Source organism: Calypte anna, chromosome 1 (genome assembly GCF_003957555.1).
Source record: "Calypte anna isolate BGI_N300 chromosome 1, bCalAnn1_v1.p, whole genome shotgun sequence".
Classification (NCBI taxonomy): Eukaryota; Metazoa; Chordata; class Aves; order Apodiformes; family Trochilidae; genus Calypte; species Calypte anna.
The window spans coordinates 172,857,665-172,879,670 of record NC_044244.1 but is presented as its reverse complement, the minus strand read 5'-3'; the positions used below and the strand labels follow the sequence as shown (position 1 = coordinate 172,879,670).

Here is a 22,006-nt window from a genome sequence, read left to right as displayed (position 1 = left end):
TAACTGATGTTCTTCTGTTTATCAAAACGTGATTCAGGGAAAACTGCCCTGTGGGGACACTGGTGTGAAAACTGGCTGTGACATTTATCTGACACGTATTGCTGGCACCCCTCCTTGTCCCTAGCTGTTGAATAACATTAGAAGAAACCTTCAAAATAAATGCTGGAAGACTTGGCCTGTATTATCTCTCTGCATAAACAGTTACTTTATTTATCACAAGAAGGGCATATGATGATAGACCATAGAGAAAATAGTTTCTATGACCACATGTGAGTAGGAAAGAGAGAGACAAGTGTATACAGCATACAAGTGTATACAACGGTACATTGTGGAAAAATAGAGAGCCCAAGATAAAATCTACCCTCTTCATTTATTTCCTGCTAGCCAAAAATAAATCTTTTCCATCCACAGAGTAATACAGTCCCTTACTGATCTCCTTAAGACAGAGATTAATGAACTGTCTCAGGAATAAGCAATTAGCAGGACTGAGCAGGCTAAGCAGAGAATCCCACTGGTAGAGCTTTGATTCTGGGAGGTTTGAGCCCTGTGGTGTTTCCCCTTGCTTCACAAAGATGTACCAGCTCAGTTGGAGCTTGTCTGCAGGGCTCTAAAAGGATGGACATATTGTGTTCATGTGCCAAGGTAGACTGTAGTCTGAAATACCTGTCAATAAAAGAACAGGGAGACTACAATATAGGCCCCTATTGTAAACACAGAATTGAGCAAATACATCTGCATTGAACAGGTAGTTTTTGAGACAGTACCCTCTCAAGTTTCATTTCATTCTTCCCTACCATGTTCTCTAACATAAGGACCTTTATTGAAGTTACCCTGAAAGTTGCTCATTAACTAGAAAGTGAAAAGAAAATGCTTTCTCATGGTTATGTTAGACTGCATTAGGCTCACTGTCCTTCCAAGAAACTATTCAATGAGTATGTGAAGAACAAAGCTGTCACTCGTATTTCAGCAGCTAAGGAATCGTAGAATCATAGAATCAACTGGGTTGGAAGGGACCTCTGAGATCATCAAGTCCAACCCTTGATCCACTACTGCTGCAGTTACCAGACCATGGCACTGAGTGCCACATCCAGTCTCTTTTTAAATATCTCCAGGGACGGAGAATCCACTACTTCCCTGGGCTGCCCATTCCAATGCCTGAATAAGGAGTCTATAACATATGTGAATTTAATAGCATGAGATCAGAACAATGTCCAAAGGATTAGAAATATATTCAGGAACAGACTTTTCAAGATCAGAACATGCTTAAACATTTCAAAAGAACAAGTCTTACTGTGGGACCTTCTGGACTGCAGCACAGTTTCAGTCAACAGCTTTTGAAGGGCTCCACCATATGAGGTGAAGAGGAGGGCAGGAAGCCTCTGCTTTTTATATGAAGGTTAATGAATTCTTGACATGGAATAGTGATGAAGCTTTCTGTTGCAATAGGGAACAGGACGCAGCAATCTGAAAGGTTCTTTTCAGGTATATTTCCTACAGAGTTAAACAGAAGATACATTCCAGATCATGCCTGATGTGAAACTTGCTGGAGAAGACTAGGTGAGTTTGGACTTGAAAATGTTAAAATCAGAGTGAGAGACAGTAAGGTTATTATACTGCTGCCTTCTCCTCTGCTGATATGAAAGATACCTAAAGAATAACTAGAACTATTAAAAGATAAATAATTATGCTAGAATAGGTGGAAAAACTCTTGTTAGTAACCTGAACAGATAAACACATTCAGCTGATAAAACTGTACTTGCTAGCATGGGGCAGAGAGAGGGATAGAAATGCAGTTTAAATATAAAGGCCAGGTTATTTGCAATTTATTCCATTTTTAATTTGGACTTTATCTGTTTATTCCATGTTTATCTTTTGGACTTTACAAACAATATTTGTAGTATTTTCCTTCTTTAAAAGACAGGAAATTGAGGCATAGATAGGCAAATGATTTTCTTAAGTAGGTAACATAGTAGGTACTCCTTTGGAAAGCTTAAAGCTGGAGTCCACCCTTCTGACTGGCAAGGTAAGACTGACCAGTAGACCCAGGTAAAAACAGGAGAGTTCCTCTAGCACAGGGAAGCTGAAAGCAGGTAGGAAGACAAGGACCTTATTTAACAAGGGTGTGGGTGTTTGTATGACTAAAGATACTTGTGCAAATATTAGACTGATTGAAACTATTCTGTATCATAACTTTTCAGATTTATCTCTAAACAGATAAGGAATCACTGCCCTATTTTTCTTTAATATGTGTCCATTTATGCAGCATGGATTGTTTTGCACAAGAGTATCAGTGGATGACTTTCAGCCTAGAGTAGCTGGTCACTCAGCTTTCATATCTGGGCTCAAATGTACATCTTTACAGATGTGTGAAACAGTGGCCCAGTAATCAGTGATAATTTATGTAATTCATAGTTATCAGTGTTAACATTTACACTTCTGTCATACCATCTTCTGATATTAAATCAATTGACATACACACCTATTTATTCCTGTAGAACAGAGAAAAAAATCTAGTCAGTGTAATTTGACAGTCTCTTCATAGTAATAAGTGATAGGATGAGAGAAAATGGCCTGAAGTTGTGGCAGTGAAGGCTTAGATTAGATATTTGAAGAAAATTCTTCACAGAAGGGGTTATTAAAAACTGAAGCAGGCTGCCCAGAGAAGTGATTGAATCACCATCCCTGGAGGTGTTTAAAAGACATGTAGATGGGGTGCTTAGGGACATGGTTTAAGCACTCGACTTGGTAGAGTTAGGTTATGTTTGGAGTTGATGATCTCAAAGGTCTTTTCCAACCAGGATGATTCTGTAATTCTTTCATTTATGTATCTAACTCTTTATGCATATCTCATTATTCAGTCCTACTAAGTCATTCATTTTCTTTTACGATTAAGGTAAGGAGGCACAGAAGTATCCTCGCAAGACATTAAGGGCAGAAATCATCTTCCTATATGATGAGGCTTTCACAGATAGCTCAATGGCAGTCATTATAGCTACAAGGATTTCAGTGGCCATCCATACTTACCTGGCAGGCAGTCTGCCCAGACTGATCCAGTCTGGGGTGTCCTATCTGTCTCACTGAGAGAATGATCAATTTTGTCATATTGTTTGTTGCCTCTGCCTTGAGCCTCCCACCTTTGCTGTATTCACTGCTCATCATTATGGTCCCTGGGGCTTCTCTGATGTTCTCAGCAGAATGAGCTTCCCTAAGCCCTTGGGCCACCATCTCCAGCATGTCACTGCATACTGCGAATAGGGATCTTAACAGGCAGCAAGGGCACTGTCAGATTTAGTGAGGGAAAGAAAATAAATATTTTGAGCTGCTATGAAATCACTTGAATGTAACAAGTTTAACACCCGCAGCCAAAAGGAGGAGGAAGGTGATGACAGCTCAGCACTGTGTCATCAACATGGTGCAGATTGCTGCAGGCTGAGGTGAGAGGAGTTCTCCCAGCAGCTTCCCAAACACCCCCAGTTGTGCTGCAGCCTGGGGAACCACTCTGGTTTCTGTGTCAGTGATGTTATCAGCTGCAGGAGGCTGAGGTCGTGTCCCAACAGGTGAGTGCTATGCAGCTTCCTTTAAAAAAAAAAAAAAAAAAAAAGGTGGGAGACACCTTCCTTTAAAATTGGGAAACGTTTATGCTTATCTGGCATTTTAAAACTGCAGTGATTGCACCTCCACGCATTTCTGCACAACATCTACGGCAAAAAAAAGAAAACTTGAGACCACGGATACCTGGGCCTTCACCTGCCTGTGTGCACCGGCCAACAGGTTCAGTGGGAGCTGGACTCAAGAGACAAAAAACATTGCCTCCCTGGTCCTTAGGAAAAAGCTGAAGGATTTTAATTTCTCAATACCTGTGGGACAAAGGATGTGGAAATCTTGACCAACAATTTTCCAAAAGCATGACTGATGCCAAATGAACTTCAACTTGGTATTTCAAAAAACACCCCATGGTATTTGAGGATCAGTATGTAGTTTTCTAAAAAACTCTTGCCAAACCTATTACAAATTAAGGGATTTTTATGTAATTATGTCTCCTCACGTATCAAGACATTACAGTATTCTGCTAGTACACTAAGACAATGAGTAATATCTAAAACAGTAATCTCTTTTCAGACAGTAAATGTTAACCATGCATAAACTCATTAGTTCTTAAAATCTGGTGTGTGCTAAAAACATAAATTAAATTTTAAAGGTGTGATTTTTCTTTTGCTAATTTTCACTGCCACAGGAGTATTCAGTTATGTTCCACGGGACAGGCTTCAAGTTACACTAAAAACCTTGTTTTTATATAAAAAATTAATGCATGAGTGCAAAAATATTTCTTTTTCCTGAGCAGAACTAATGTCTTTGAGAAGGTCTTTACAAGACTTGTCTCAAGGCAAAGTCTCAGTGATTTGAAAGGGAACCCTTTTTTTGTCCTTGTCCATATCAATACTTTTGTGTGTTTTCAGTTTTTTTACTCTGCCCTTGCTGAGAAAGACTGAATCACCTGCAAAAGGTTATAGCTTTGGCATAGCTTAAAAAGGATCAAAGGCACCACATAGCAGTTTCTCTAGTCAAATAATATTAAAAGTTAAGTATCTGAGATTACCTGCTACAATTACTCTGAAATTAATTAAAAGTAAATGTTAAGTGAACCTGCCTTACATTTGTTCTCTTTCAGTCAGTCGGGCATTTTATTTGTTGCATTGCCAGAAAAGAAAAGAAAGCAAAACTCAAGTCTGTGGAAGAGAATTCTTAATAAAGAACAGTTCAATCACTTTGACATGGATTTAAAGGAATAGTTTTCAGTGATTACAGTAAGAAATACAGCTGATAAAATGGAAAGTCTGTTTCCTTTTTTTAGAATGAGTGTTACAAATAACAGCCTATTTAATTCCTCTTGCTTACATTTTCTTCTTAAGGTCATAAAATTGGAGATTTATGAGTCTGAAATGGAGAGGAATTCTCTGCAAAGACAGTGTTCAACAGAGTTAAAAAGGTCAAATGCTTCTTCAAGGGGAATTTGCAAATTTACAGGAATACCAATTCATTATCAAAAGTAAGAGGCTTCCCATGGCACTCCCTCATGCACCCCAGGTTTAAGCACGGGAATGATGTTGAAGCATTGAAATATAAGGCACATACAGAGAAGTTTGCAATAGCAGGGTCTAAATTAAAATGTGATTTAAAGAAAGTGAAATTGGTATATCATAGAATCATAGAATCGACTGGGTTGGAAGGTACCTCAGAGATCACCAAGTCCAACCCTTGATCCACTACTGCTGCAGTTACCAGACCATGGCACTGAGTGCCACATCCAGTCTCTTTTTAAATATCTCCAGGGACTGAGAATCCACTACTTCCCTGGGCAGCCCATTCCATTGCCTGATCACCCTCTCTGTAAAGAAATTCTTTCTAATGTCCAACCTAAACCTCCCTCAGCACAACTTAAGACCTTGCCCTCTTGTCTTGCTGAGAGTTGCCTGGGAAAAGAGACCAACCCCCACCTGGCTACCCCCTCCTTTCAGGGAGTTGTAGAGAGTGATGAGGTCTCCTTGGAGCCTTCTTTTTTCCAGGCTGAACAGCCCCAGCTCCCTCAGCCTCTCCTCATAGGATATGTGCTTAAGTCCCTTCACCAGCCTGGTTGCCCTCCTTTGGACCCGCTCCAGGACCTCAATATCCTTCCTAAACTGAGGGGCCCAGAACTGGACACAGTACTCAAGGTGTGGCCTCACCAGGGCTTAGTACAGGGGCAGAATCCCTTCCTTGGACCTGCTGGCGACAGGTCTACATATTGTTTTCCCAGGAAAAAAAAAAAAAAAGGAGTTTCTTAAAATGGTACAATGTGAAGTGAAATGATATTTTGATTAAGTATATTTCTCCTGGCTCCTATTCTATTGAAAAGTTTTTTACTTCTCATCACTTTCAAGTGTGAGACTGAGGATACCCCAAAACCCTCACATTTAGCTCTTTTTCTGTTCAGGTTTTAAACAACCCAAGTTTTCCTACAAGCCAATATGTGTGTAGCATTGCTTTCAAGGTATAAAGCAGAAGAAAGTCCCATATGGGACAGTAACTAAAGTATCAGCTAAGTCTGTTATTCTCTGAGACAAGGCAATGAACCTTGCTTCAATCCAGCTGGAGCCTGGTTTTGGGGAGAAGTTGTCTGGCGCCACAAAAGAAATTAGTAAGCAGAGACCTGAAGACTATTAAGTTTATTTTAAGAATGTGTTGCCAGAGATCTAATAAATTGACTTACTGCTGCAGGCCACGCATGCATGAAGCCTTACTAATCCAGGTGGTGTGTTGTTTTGTTTTGCTTTTTTAGAGGGATGTGCAGGGTGTGGTTCCTTAGGAAAAAAGGTATTCTGCTTTAGGTAATATGGGCTTTGTTTAATGACAGGCATGACTGAGTGTGTGTGGTGTTTGAGTTTTCTTTGTTCCTACTCAAAGGGAAGCTTGCATTATTTTTCTGATGCTAATTTTGTGACTACACAAAGTTGTAATTACTTTATAAAAGCACAGAAATAACTATTTAATAAGAGAATAATTCTTCTAAACCAAATACTATTTTCGGTTTTATTTTTAAATAGTCCAACAATTACTTCTTAAAAGAGTTTGAATTTGCAAATTTACCATATTGCAGTTTCGGACTAGTGTCTTTGACTCTCCTTTATACACACATGAAAATCACATCCTCAGTTGTTAGGTGTCTAAAAGCAGATTATTTAGACTGGTGGGTGGAATACTGTCCCTTTATATTCAGTGCAGTGGGACAAATCTCTCCAGGGGATAATCCAGCTGATCATATCAGATGTACCTGCAGTTCCTAAAGATGCCTTTCTTCCCATTCATTGTGCCTAGACAGCTGGTTTAGATTAAACATGTGTCTTTTAAGTGATAAAATTTTCTTACATGAATCCTGCCCATTAGTGTGAGGTCTCCTATCTTCACCTTCTGTGGAAGGGGAGCCAGTTGATTATGCTCCTGTACACTGAGGCCTGAGAAAGAAATACGCTGTGTTTTGCCAGTGGTGGTTATTTACTGTAACTTTAATTTGCTTGTATTTTTTTTCTATTGAGAATCAGTGATCTTTCTTTATCCAATATGTAATAGCATAGAGCATAATTTGAAACTAAGGACTTATGTCTACAATAAGAACAAAGACTTCTGAATACCAAGTGCTGCTAACAGAGCAGTCTATGGACACCCCTACCTCCTGATACCCTCTGTTTTCTGGGTCTGCTGGGACATTATGGTCAGTAGCTGTCAGCTGTTCCATTTCAAATGCTTCCTCTCATATCCATCCTCTTGGTTTTGTCCTGCTTCTCTTGAATCTGTTTGAATGAGTTAGTTCTCAGGAGGGGAGAATGAACTCCCAAATATTTCACCATTTCACTCTCTTGTGTCTTACTGTTTTCAAATAAAGACTATTGGCAGTGGTTGCTACCTGCTGATTAATTTAAAATAGTCACGGGTAAGTGCCTAGCAAATAAGGCAATATCAGCCAAGAGACAGGTGGCATGCTTTTTTTTTTTTCCCTTTTTTGGGGGGGGGGTGTTTTTTTAGGTTTTTTGTTTTGGGTTTTTTGGTGTTTTTTTTTTTTTTTTTTTTTGTGGGGTTTTTTTTTGTGGGGTTTTTTTTGTTCTTGTTGTTGTCCTTTATTTTTTTTTCCTCAGAAAAAGTGTCAGAGCCAAATAAAGTCTTTCCTCTGTTTCATTTTCTGACATCTTGCAAATTCAATATTACAAGTCTGACATGTCTGCTACAAACAGAGTTTCTTAGAGGTCTGCCAAACATCAGCCTGTTGGTGACTGCTTGACCAGAAATACTGGCTAAAATCAGGTGCATTCAGCATAGCTTCAGCTTACTATTTTTCATGTATCCCTCCCCTTAAAAATGCTCATGGTCATAATTTTTATGTCACTCTTGGGGTTTTTTCAATGTTGCATGCAGACTAAGAAGCTAGAAAGAGTTTGAGTCCCTATCACCCATTGACTTTAAATGAGAGGATGCATTTCTGGAAAGAAAACATTATCAGTTCTGATTTGTATTGAAAACACCCTGTACTAATTAGAAAATACACTTTCTAGGGAACAGATACTTGTGTCACTTCAGTATCTGAAGGAATCTTTCCAAATAAGCTGTATTGATGGGATTTAGCTCAGATCTTTTGGTCATTGTTATCATATAAATCTGTCTGGCTGAACTGTGAATATCACAAGATTTTGCAGTTCCATAATACTGTATATTTGGTATTTATGTAGACCAAGTGTTATAAAGCCTTTACTTTGTGAGTATATTAGTGTATAAATATGTCTGATTAATGTATATATAGTTTTATGTTTCATGAACTGTTATTGTTTTACTTGTAGCCTACCGTTACTGTCATTTAAACCTCTTGGCCTCATGGAAGAATCGAGGCTGCATATGAGATATTTTTAATATCTACTTTAAAATTAGACTAATCAAATTCTAGACTGTGACTGTCAGAAGCAAGTATTAGCTAAAGTGATTTGGTGAACCCTGTTTTGTATTTGTTCTACATCAGTAAATACTGAACCATTTATAAGACTCTGAGCAGAGCAAAAAAGCAGTTTCTTATCCTGTGGAAATGTTTTGAGATATTTATTTTTAGTCAGGACAAAAATCTTACAAAGTTTTGCAGAATAAATGAGCATAAGCTTAAAAAAACAAATGTTTAGAATTTTTAGGATTTACATTAAAATTAGTTTAAATTTGCTATGATATTAACATTAAAAGCGACATATACCTAAAAGACTTAAGGCAGACTATAGAAAAAGATGAAAATTCAACATATATTCTCTACCAGTAGTTTCAGTAAAGAGATTAATCAAAGTCAGTCCTTTTGTGAACAACTTTTAGTGATTGGTATTTTGTGGAAGAAGAGGAATTATTTGAATAATTTTTATGCAGTCGTTCTTTGTTCAGCCTGCTTTAGAAATTTTAGACTAGTTCATGTTTTTCACTTCTGTTTTGAACAATGATTCAGCAGCATATCTAGGATATGTGCTTAACCATTTCAATTAGTGGGAGTTCAGTTGCATCCTGAATCCATGAAAATAGTTACATCTTCACCATTGGAGCAGAACTGGGAGGCATTCAGAATCCAACAGAGCTAATCCCTTATTTACAGTAAAAAATCCCAAAAGAGAAAGTGGATGTTTTGGATTCCCTCTAGATCAGTTACAAAGCTAACCCCTTGAGAAGGCTTTCCAAACACACACTGTTCTCCAGCATCTTTTTTTTTTTTTTTTTTTTTTTTGTGATTCAGACTGCTTTTTTCTATTTGCTTGGCTCTTTTTTCCTGTTTGAAAGTTTGAATAGAGTGAAGGTGCCTTGGCTCTTGGTGAGCTAATTTACACTGCGCTGAATGAAACCAAAATTACCTTAAAACTGTGAAATGCTGTGACTGAAAAGCCAAAGCAGGTTTCCTTCCAATTTCTGGAAATGAAAATCTGGTTAATCTCTTAATCATAATCTGGTTAATCTTCTGCACAGGAACTGGGCATAGATTTGCATTGGGAATTCCTTAAATTAACCCAGCGTGAGTCTCCAGACTGTGCTTGGAGACATCCTTAGTTACGCTTAGTTGAGTTTTACTAGGATCAAAATTTTGTATGCACTACCAAGCCTTTCTCTCACTTCCCCTTCCCTTTTTGTAACAAAGCATCCATACAGTATTCTTCAGATATTTTTTTTTTTTTTTTTTTTTTTGCTACGTGACTTCAAGTATTTGCTTAGTCTGAGCCCTGGCAAATGCCATTCCAAATTGTTTCTGGGGGTAGACATAAAACAGAAGCAAAAAAAGTTACAGAAACTACTGAAAGACGGGAACTGTCTGCAGTTCATTGGATACCAGCAATTACACTCCAGGCAAGCCAAGTCCCTAATGCTGGGAAGTGTGTGTTTTCTCATGAGAAGTCAGAGAAAGCATTGTTTTAGTCCCTAATCACTAGGGGCTAGTTTAGGGGGTTGCTTTTGGTTGTTCTGCAAATATATTGAGTTACAGTGGCAGAGAAAGTGCAGAAAGGTGCAGAGTTCAGAAAGTTATTTTATTTTAGTGATTGGAGTCTGTTAGAGTACATTTGAAAAATAATTATGAAGGCAAAGCATTTTAATAGATTTCTAATTGGAATTAGAATTAGTAGGTTAATTTTGCATTGTTGAAGTCAATTTCAAACATTCTAATGGCTTCTTTTAAGTGCTGGGTTTACATAAGTGTTTCACTTATGCAAATAGTTTTTCTATATGAACAAAAGGCAGTTTTGCAGGATATGTCTTTTCTGATGATCACAGAAGACAGAACAGCATGTGGTGTGCTGCCCCAATGTACTGAGTGAAGAACATTTTTTATCTATTTTGTAGTGTAGTTTTTGTAACAGTTTGGACAAAAAAAATTTATTTGAGATCTTTACCTTTTTCACCTGGAGAAAGGGTGTTCTGGAACACAGTATGGGAAATGAGAACTGTTGAAACTATGTATCTTGAGGTGAACATATAATAGCTTCTCTATATTTATTCTGAGCAGCAGAATCACCTAAGATTACATGTTTGTCCTTTAATCTGACAAAAAAGAAAAGAAAAAAACTGCAAACCAAAACGTTTTTATACAAGCCATGAATAATGAGTAAGAAAAAAGTGTCGGGATCAAAAAATGCAGAGAGTGTTAAGGCTGAGAGGGAGATTCATGGCTAAATAGGGAATCATGATGTTGGGAACTAAAATTTCTGCATTTCTTTTCAGATTTAACTTCTAATAAAACTGTTGAGGTAACTCTATCCTAGTATGTATTAACTAAGTATTAACAGTTGTCTAAAGGTGGACAATTCCCTTTTCTTGCCTGCCTCTGGGTCTTTGTTTTCTCTGCAGGTTGATCTCAAGTTCAGGAGAAGGTTTCTTTTTTCAGTTGCTTCATGTACCTGCTGCAGTTTGGAGATTCATAGCAAGGAGAAGGGTAGAATAGTTCTGGCTTCAGTAATTCTGCTTGAATGAGGCACCCAGTTGGGTCAACTATTTTGAACCAAAGAGGAAAGACTGCAGCTCTTGTGGACATGCAAACAAATCAGCAAATAGTATTAGAACCTGGAAAGACCTGGAGAAAGGGGAAACTTAAGATAATTATCTCAGCTATTGCTTAACTTTGCTGTGGTTTTAATTATGCCATGCAACGATTCTGTAACTATAGGCAGCTGTTACTCCAATCCTCCTTTTTAAGATCATTTTGCAGTCTGTTTAGGGAAGCAAAATAAGAAGACAAAAGACCAAGAGTAAAAAATTAAAAAAAAAAAAATCAAAGAAACACTTCTTTCTTGGTACTTTAATTAGCATTTTTTCCCCTTCTAACTTTCTTTTGTTTGATTTATGTTCTTTGCCCTAGAAGAATTTCTAGAATGCAGGTTTTTTTGCCATTTAAGCTCATCTAATAACTAAAGAAATAGATAAGTTGAACCATAAAGCTCTACCACTACCAGGCAGCTAAGTTTGTATAGACTTCTATCTTGTGGACACAATCTGTCTGTGTAGCTATGGTTATACAGGTTGGGAACTTTTTACCTGTCTCATCTCTGACTGATTATGCCATGGGTGCTGTGTAGGGAAACCAATGTCAGTACCAAGATACATCAATGTCTGTTGTGTCAATAGGTGAACACTATGGTGTAACTGTACAATTCATCATTTATGAATTGGGGTTCTGTGTAGCGGGAGGAGCCATTCTTGCTCCTGAAGCTCGACGAGCTGCTGGTCTCTTCCAGGACTTCAGCCACCACACAGCGCTTCCAGGGTAGAAGTGTAGTGGGAAGAGCCTTTCTTGCTCCAGAGCCGCAACGAGCTGCTGGCCTCTCCATGCCTCACACCAGAGTGAGCTGAGCTTCTCTCTGTGGGTGTGTGTCCCACCTTTATTGGTCCCCTGATCTTGCTCATGCCCAATAGGGGCCTGTCCTAATCAGGCACAGGTGGACTCACACCCACTCACTGGCAATTCGAGGCACCTGGTTTATCTCGTTTCTCTACAGTTCTGGTAGCTCCTAGGGACAGCAAATCTACCATCAGGTGTTCTTTATGGAACAGCCTTCAGGTTGCCAGTTCTCAAGAGGCACAGTTTAATGACAGAGATATATTTTATACTGCCTTCATATATCCAGTCATCTGTGGAGAGAACTGGAACTGATTCTTTCCTCCTCTGAGCTCTTTGCAACATGACAGAAAGTTCTGACAATCTAATCTGTGTTTCCTATTGAGGCTTTATGTCTTTTTTTTCAAAGATAGCTGAGTGATGTGGTTAGAAAGAAAAATGCTTTAACTGGTTTACTGACTAAGTCTTCTTCTCCATCCTCTTTTTCATGTTGAGTAACTGAAACTGGACTTTCCTGAAGCCTTGATGTGCTTAGGAATTTCTGGTTTTCTGACCTATGCAAAAATAACACATCACTGTTACCTGACAGGTGACCAATTTGCTGATGGGTCTTCTATCAAAAACAATTTTAGGTGACATACATCTTCAACTTGTCATATTCAGGCAAACCTTTTCAGATGGTATTGCCCTCAGCAGCCTCAGTCAGTGCTGAAGTCACCTTGTGACCTACCTTGCTCTAGGTCCTTAACTTCATCTCCTTACAAAGTGTTTGACTGTTTCACTACTCTTGTCATTTCCATCCTCATCAATGTCTCACTGCACCACATCCTGCCTTGTATCTTCTAATCTGACATTGCTGCATTCTGTTATCTGGCAAAATGCAAGAAATGGGTTTTCAGGTGTCACTAAACCAAATTCTTGCCAGCTACATCTCATTCATATATGCAAAGTTACTTTGGATTTACTTAAGGCTGTTTAGGTTTAAAAGCACTGAAGTAATGGCTTCCCTTTCCAAAATTCTGATGCATTTGTCCTACAAGCATTTTTTGGGGAGAGGAATAAAAGCAAAACTATCATTGAGGTATATACCTTAATTATTTGCCTACCAGCTAAACGTTTGACTAAGCCCAAGGGAAGTGTTATTAAGGAATGCCAAATTCATTTGCCTATGGAAATATTTTAACACAGATAATTAATTTAGTAGGGAACCAAATCAGATTTCATGTGCAATTTTATTTCTGATACTTGATAATTTCTGAAAGCTATAATCTTAATATTCTTTACAGACCTTATATTTGTGTGGTACCTGGCTCAACCATCTTAGAAACTTTTCTCCCTTTGTCAAATTATGGTTGAATTGGGCAGTGTTTTCAAAGGTGACAGACAAATGGCTTTTGTCTCTAGATTAAAGAACAAGACATATTGTTTTCCCTCCACTTGTTTACACAGTACCATTGTCTTTATGTTAGATTACACAAGTAAGGTGTTTTTTTTTTAAGTAGGCAGGTCAATATAGAAATATTGAGGCTTTTTTTTTTGAAGCAGAATGCAAACAAATGGAAGGGCTGAATAGTTTTTCAAGGAGCCGAATGGAAGAAACCAGAAGGGGAAACCCATCCTCCACTTGATTCTTCCAGTAGTAAAGCCATGTGTGAACTACTGAAATACTCAGATATTTCTTTGCTGTTTAGAGGAATTACTTTATTCCCTGGCTACAGAAGTGTTAATTTCTAGAGGGAAGTCCTTTCCCTTCTCAGTCTTTACCTGAGCAAACCTTGTTCTGTAGCAGCACCTCGTGGGAAGGGAATCAGACTACAGCTTGCAGTACAAACCAGTGTTCCCAGAAGACAGTTGCTGAGCAAGCGTGTGCCTTCCGTGGTCTGAAAAGGTTATTTTATGCTTGCTGAGGAAATCAGAGGATTCTTCTGAGTAATAACAAACACACCCAATAGGGTAATGTACAGAACTTGATTTGTCATGCCCTTTTATCTGTGGCATCCAGAACCCCTCCACTGACAAGAACTGCATTTTAGCTGTGGAAAATCAGTGAACAGATGTAGGTAAACTGTACATGAGGAAGTAATGCTATGCTATATTTATCAGAAATGTGTTAATCTAATGTGCAATATTCAATCTGTTGTCCAAATACTTAGTTTATTGTCAGTGAAATGGGTGCTAGTGCTTTTCAGCTATTATCTTTCCAACTGAAAAAAAAGGCAGCATTTTTAACCAAACCTTAGAGTGCCAAATGTTTGCATTTGTCATTTCTGGATTGCTTTTTCAGACTAAGAACAACTCTGTGAAGCCTGCCATTTCAATATAGACTTCCTGCTGTTTTACAGTTGTACAAATCCCATTAATTGTAGACACAACAGTTTCCTCTCTGCTGGGAGTGAGAGATTAGCCTGAGACACTCTCAGATTTTAGGATAATGCTCAATGTTTTGCAGCTGGAGTTCAGTGGCTTCCATATCATCCTCTCCAAAACTCCGAGGGATGTGTCCTGTATTCCTGCATTGCCTGACTCCAAAAAAATGGAGCCCTCTTCTGATGATAAATATGTAGGCATTTTTGTTTGAGAAGAAATGTGAAGTTTCTTCCAATTACTGTAGGAGAAAACACAGTTTTCTAATTAAGGGCAATGCTATCAACATTTGCCAGCCAGAGATGTTGACTTGGTATATTTTAACCAATCAGTTTCCATTTCTCAGTGTACTCCTTGTTGTCCTGAGCTTTCAGTTTCCAATGTTTGCACAGAAACCACCCATGTGCAGTGAGACTGCAGGGAAGCTGGTTTGCTACTACTATGATCCCTATGAAAAGGATCCCTGGAGTCTGCTATCTTCCCAAGGAGGATGTTGCTACAGTTGTGCCGGTGTAAAAAAACCTGTGAGGACATCTTTTGGTTTATTGAAAATTGATTTTCAAAATACATCTCAGCACCTTACTCAGTTTGGGGCATTCGACACTGTGAAGATAGGTTGATGCAAAGCAGTTTAAGGGAATTCCAATAAGTATTTGTATCTCTCTAAATCTCTTTAGGTGATACAGGCAATTATACTTAATCCAACAGTTAGAAGCATGTAAGCTTTGGAGGGCATCAGTTATCTATAAACCATGGTGTATACCAGGGGTAATAAATTTTGTTGAAACCATTTCCTGGTCAGATGTGAAAACAGTTCCTAAAATCACATGGTGTTGATGCATAAATTCCAAACCAATACAAGCAGAAACTATTAGATTTATTGGACAAAATATTGAGTTTTAGAAGCAGGCTGCATGGGTAAATGCAGCCTAAAATATGGTAGAAGTCATCCCTAGTCTCTCAGGATAATAAGGATCTCCTGTGCTTCTGGCAGTCTGGTTGAATCCGGGAAGTTTAGCGTGGTGTCCAACGTTGTCTGTTAATGGCTCATATCAGCACAGTTCTGTAGAAACTTGGATCATCCACAATTTTTGTAATATCTACTGAAGGCATCCCAAATAAGGTTTTATTAATCCTTGTGCTTTTTCCTGTGAAAAGGGAGAGTTCTTTACTTGTTATTTCTTCCTTTAAGATCTTTAAAACATTAGGATTGTAATGTTCAACTGAGATACATATCTTATTTAAGATACAGGTTATATTAACCTAACAAAAGACAAATCAGTATTTAAGAAAAAAGAGAAATTAATAAAAATATCTTTACCATTTTGTTTTGCAGGAGGTAATAAGCTGAAGAATCAACATTTTCGCCTAAACTGGGCATGGATCTCTTTAGAAAAGGAGTATTACTTAGTAAATGAAGACTCTAAATATCTTGATGTTGTTCTTAAACGGAGAGGTTACCTGGGAGAAACCTCTTTTATAAGTAAGTTCAATTTTAGCCTTAACAATTTATTCTATAAATTTCTGGCAAGCTGGTTGATAAAATGTATCAAGATAACTATATTCTTTTACTTGTGTTTGATACTAAGCAATCTAAATTCAAAGTGGTGCATTTCTTTAATAAACCAAGTATTTTTTATTGTGCCTAGTATATGACTTCTGTTGTTATTTGATTAAATTGGCACTGTTTTCTTTTTCTTGTGTTCTGCTTTTTGATTAAACTGATTTGCTTTTCAAAGTAAGAACTCAAGACCCAGCCATTGTTTCTTTGATTTGACTTCTAGCAGTTGGAATGGCAACAGTAAACATACATAACTTTTCAGGAAAGCTGTCATGAGCTGTTCTGATTAGCAGCTCACAATCACTTCCTTCAGTCAATGTTGCCAGTCAACTGAGGCTGATGCAGGTGTTGAAATCTGTTTGCAGTGTATGCAGAGTGAAAAGGTAAAAAAAAGGTTGTCTTATCACATTCTGCAACCTCACACATCTCCAGCTTCTGGATCTGTTCCCATTCTCTTCCTAGTGATGTATTTGGACCAGGGAGCATTATACTTGTACAGTTTGATGTTGAAACCTATGTGAACTGCCTAGAGAAGGCAATTTAAAGCTGGTTTTGCAGAGAGACATAAGCATTTATTTGGCATAGAACAGAAACTCATATTTAGAAATCAGTCTCCTTCTGAATAAGAATCTGAATTTCAGGTAGTGACATGTAGTTAGGACACCTATTTTGGCATGAGATTTAAGGGATACAGGCACTGAATAACTGCATCTAACTTAAAAGACTGTAGTTTAAACAGTGAACTAATTTTGATAACATATTTCTCTAAAGAAAAGAAAAGAGTAAAAGAATTATCAACAAAGTTAAGAATGCATGGATTAAATTAATTACTGGAGTGGAAAAAAATCTGTTGGCCCTTTTGGGCATCCATAGTTGAATTGTGGGAAATGGAAACTTGACTGTAACCTCTGAGAATGTAGAGTTTTTCTAGCAGTTAGTTTTGCTTTGGCTAATACCATTCCAAGTGGCTTTCAGAATGTTAACTGCTGTGCTTCCATCTCTATGAGTGACACCAATGCAACGCTAATCAAGATTAACAGAGTTATCTTGAATACTCTCAAACTGGAAAAAAGGTTTATTTTTCTAAAACTTCTTTTTTTTTTTTTTTTAACGTAACATAATGAGAGAAAAGTTAAAAGTGATGTTTTAATGACCTGAATTTCTGATTTTGGCAGGTATTAGCACCAAAGATGGTACTGCCAAGAAAGATAAAGACTTCAGAGGAAAAGCCCAGAAACAGGTGCAGTTTAATCCTGGCCAAACCTTAGCTTCATGGCGAGTACGGATTTTGAGTGATGGTGAACATGAACAGTCTGAATCTTTTCAAATTGTTCTTTCTGAGCCTGTCATGGCAGTTCTGGAATTTCCTGCTGCATCCACAGTGGAAATTATTGACCCAGGGGATGGTAAGAACCTTTCCAGAACTATACTGTCAATTTGTGCATATACCCAAAGATGAACTGGAGGGCAAATGCTGTAAGTAAGAGTGGATTCTTGTGTCAAGAACAAATAAAGTTATCATTAAACATAAATGAAGAAAGAAGATGATTAAAAAGAAAAAAACTAAATAGAGTGTGCTCTGGTTGTTTTGTTTTTCATCTGCACCTAGACACTTGAACCTAGACACCAGACACTGTGGTCCCCACAGAACTGTCCCTAAGGGATATTTTAAATATTGGATGACTGTAACAGTTTTTTTAATATAGTCTTCCCTAATTAACATTTGAAGAGGCCTGGGCAGGCAGGAAAACTGTTAGAGGGTTCTTAGTTCCTAATTAGAAATAGAGGTTAGGATGGAGGTTATCTGGGATGCATTTTTTGTCACTGAGAAAAATAATGCTTAACTTGAAAAGCAGTACATGTAGGGCAGAGAAATTACTTGAAAATGTGTTAAATCCATATTTTCTCTGGTCAGTGAGGTAGAACAATTCAAGTTAATCATCTGACTCTTCTTAATGCCAATGATGTTTCTTTCTATTTCTTTCATTAAAAGAAAAAAAATTACAATCCCAGAGAATCTGTAGCAATTACACATAAAGTGGAGTTGCACAGGAGAAAACCAAATGTACAACTGCAAATCAAGAAGTATCTACAGGAAAAAAATAGAGACATTGGAGGGGAAGGGCTGGGTTTCCTAATCATCGTTTAAAGTGCAGGGTATAGCAAATTCAGATGCTAAGTGAAAGGGAAACATCAAAACTTTTATTCTGCTTTCAGTAAAAATGATTTGAAAGTTTGTTGATCTGAATGGTGCTGTCTTAGCATGAAAATAGTGAGCTTCTTTGGAGAGCTGTAACAAGCCCTTGGTGTATTTGATATCAAATAATGTTTTATTCCAAAAAGAAATTGCATGAAGATGTGTTTTCTTACAGTAGCTGAGATAATGGATAATGTAGAACATTCTCCTCTGATCATTTCTGTTATTCATGTGTCCTGTTAAACTTTTTTAGTGTCATTATGAGAGACACAGAAAACAGAACAAATCAGATTCCTGCATTTTTGAAGGACAGTTTTGGATTTCGTCAACTTAATCCTAAAGAGGGAAATAAAATTATTTATTTTATTTTTATTTTAATTGTGCTACCTTCTGGCTTATTTTAAAACAAAAAGGTGGGGATTTGATAGGGTTTTTTGCATGGAATTTTTGACTTGCTGGAATAGTGGAAGTGTCTAGATCTTATCAAACCTGAATTACAGCATTTTTAAGGCAGGCTTTTGACCTGAAGTCATGCTAGTAGTATTTTCCAGTTGGAGAAATAAAACCTGGAACGTGTTTTCAAATAAGTCACGTGACAAACTTCAGAACATTGTTTGCTAAAGTACTATGAAATACCATAACCTTGCTTTGTGCAGTCAGCTAGTACCACTTAATATTATAAAGAATTGTTTTCTGTTTGGGTTGCAGCTATGTTAATGAAACTGTAGAAGCCCTGTATAACTGCATGCATATAATCACCTTTGGGTTTAGAGTTATTTAGAGAACAAGAAAAAAATGTTGCTGAATCCCAGTAACAGCATAGCACTCTGTCATCTGTTCACATGATTATAAAATAATTAAGGGGTTTAAAATGCATATAGATGTGTTTTTTCCCCTGAAAAGCTCTCTGAGATTCTTTGGTCTGATACATTTTAGGGTGACGGTGCTCTCCAGACTGTGTTGAGTAAAACAGGAGTGCTGACATGCAGCAGCCAGCTCAAAACAAATCTCCAAGTCAGAGTCAGATAGCAAGAGCTCAATCGTGTGTCCTCAGTGCCAAATTATTTTCATGGTTATCTTGACACAGTGAGTTAAAGAATGGCAGAACTGCACTGCCTGTGTGAGAGCTATGCTATTGATATTTCTGTGTGTTACAGTTAGGAATGAAATACTATGGAAAAAAAAAACAAACATACCTTGTGGACAAATTCACCAAACACTTTCTCGCACCATTAACACTTGGTAAGTAAATTAGTCAAATTAGAGACTACTTGTGAAGGACTTGTGAATTCAGAACCAGTAACCTAATTCTATTTCCCATTTCTGAAAGACTAAGAAACTCTGCTTCTCTCACCCTCCAAATTTTTCTTTAAATTTAGCACCATATCTGATATATTTGGTATATTTGTTGCACTTTAGAATATGGTAAAATGTTCCTAGCCAATTTGCAGTGACTTTATGAGGCCATAAACATGCATAAACAAATGTGTCTGTTCTTTTTTAGAATCAACTGTCTTTATTCCTCAGTCAGCCTATACTATTGAAGAAGATGTTGGTGAACTATTTATTCCAGTCAGAAGAACTGGAGATGTGAGCCAGGAACTGATGGTTATCTGCTACACACAGCAAGGTAACAGAACCTACTATAGAAAAAAAAAAGGCAGAAATGGAGAAGAGACAGAAAAGCATATCTATTGCATAATAAAATTGTTTATAACTCTGTTGATTACTTTTTCATCAAAATATTTCAACTGGAAATGTATTCATCTTTGCAATCTGTCTTGAATACCATAGAAAAATTACCATTTTCTAAATTTCTGCTGGAGAGGATCTGTGTTCTTTATTTTTATGCAATATTTTTATATGCAGCCCATTATATCAAAGTGTTCAGAACTGAAAGCACTGCACTGATTGCCCAGGATATCCTTTATTTGCCTGTACCTTATCTTATAAAATAATCGTATAAAATAAATTATCATATAAAATAATATTGCTTAACTGTCATCCTTCTCCTCCCTCTGTCAGTTTCCTACTGATTATATATACAGGGAGTATATGGTCTCCACACTCCCTGTGCTTTTATTGTTCTGTTTTGGTTTTTTTTCATCTGGAGAGATGAAGCAATAATTGTGTTGAGATGATCTGGAATAGATATTATTTGTTTTCATCAAATTCTATCTCTTTATAGTTTAATTTCTGGTCCACTGATATCTTCAACACATAAAATACACTGAAGAGTTACTTTGTAGTCCTCACAGGGTGTCCTTTGTTAACCTGTGTCTCTTGTGATAAACTACAATATTCCTTCTAACTGAAGAAGTTAAAATGAATTTGAGGAGCCACGTGCTTCCATTGCATCATATAGGGAAAAAAGTTTGTCCAGGGACCTCAGACCAGGGACCTGGTCAGATGTTTCAGCCCATTTTACCACCTAAAAGTAAATAAAAATGAAAAAATAATGAAAATAAAATTCAGTGTCTGTAAGGGTTTCATTAGAACCACGATATGTATGGTGACTGTTTTCCTTTTATGCCACAGGAACAGCATCTGGGACTGCCCCAACCTCTGTCCTTTCTTACTCTGACTACATCTCCAGGCCTGAGGATCACAACAGCATCCTGAGGTTTGACAAAGACGAACAAGAAAAAATGTGTAGGGTTGTCATCATAGATGACTCCTTGTATGAAGAGGCTGAGACCTTTGATGTTGTGCTGAGCATGCCAATGGGTGGAAGAATTGGTGCAGAATTCCCCAGCACTCGAGTTACTATTGCACCTGACAAGGATGATGGTAAGACATCATGTAATGAAGCAATATTCCTAGTCCAGGACAGAAAGCAAAGGTAGCATCACACTGAAATCAGCACAGAGAGGTTGGATTTTTGTATTTCCTCCTGGTTTGAAACACATGCTTCTTCCATCTTGAGATGTGAAAATACTCACAAAAATTAGAAAGCTATGTGTTTGGATTTGTTTGGGGTTTTTTTAAGAGTTTAATATTAATACGTTATGGTTTGAGAAAATCATGCAACCAAATTAGGAGTGAGGAGAGGCACCTTTTCATTCTACCACAGTAACAGCAGCAAGCTAGATTCCTTTGGATTTGATACTACATTTAAATTTCTGTCTGGAAGTGTCCACATATGCTTTCTGTCTCTTTAATAAAGTAAATAATTAAAAGATAGTAGTGCTGGTTTAGAAATTCCACTTTTAAGAAATTAATAACATAATAATGTTCTTTGTTCAAGTGGTCAATAGCCTTGATATATTGCATTGAAAGAAACATTCCTGGTGATGATTAGAAGTCTATCACTAAGGAAGAGTAGCATCAACACCATGTCACCAACTGCTTTGAAAAGCACACAGAATCATAGAATGTCAGGTTGGAAGGGACCTCAAGGATCACCTGCACCAACCCTTCTAATATTATTGTTTATATGAGGTGTCTCAGCACCCCATTGAGCTGAGACTTAAAACTTGCCAAAGTGGGAGAATCCACCACTTCCCCTGGGAGACCATTCCAAGGTCTGACTGTCCTCATAGTGAAAAATTTTCCTCTTGTATTCAATTGGAATCTCCCCTGGAGCAACTTGTACCATTGCCCCTTGTCTTGTCCAGGTGACATCTTGTAAATAGGGAGTCTCCATCTTCTTTGTAGCACCTCTGAGTACTGGAACATCATAATAAGGTCTCCTCTAAGCCTTCTTTTCTCAAGGCTGAAATACCCCAGTTTTCTCAGCCTCTCCTTATATGGCAGGTACTCTATCCCTCTGATCATCCTTGTGGCTTTTCTCTGGACCCTCTCCATCCTGTCCTCATTCTTTTTGTACAGCAGGGACCAAAACTGAACACAATACTCCAGGTGTGGTCTGACAAGTGCTGAGCAGAGTGGGATGATGATGTCTCTGCTGGTGATGCCCTTTTTGGTGCAGCCCAGCATCCTGTTGGCTTTCTTTGCTGCTGCAGCACACTGTTTGCTCATGTCATGGCAGGTCCCATTCCACAAGGCTGCTCTCTAG

At 37.7% G+C, this 22,006-nt stretch overlaps 1 protein-coding gene across 1 annotated transcript in view; it reads left to right on the top strand.

Annotated features, from left to right (window-relative positions):
* The window catches only part of FREM2 (FRAS1 related extracellular matrix 2), a 122,986-nt gene that overhangs the window by 54,612 nt on the left and 46,368 nt on the right, over positions 1-22,006 (top strand). Inside the window, exons 3-6 of the mRNA XM_030456810.1 lie at positions 15,567-15,713; positions 16,967-17,197; positions 19,493-19,618; positions 20,527-20,778. Coding sequence (XP_030312670.1) covers positions 15,567-15,713; positions 16,967-17,197; positions 19,493-19,618; positions 20,527-20,778 — 756 coding nt within the window. The remainder of the gene's footprint in view (positions 1-15,566; positions 15,714-16,966; positions 17,198-19,492; positions 19,619-20,526; positions 20,779-22,006) is intronic.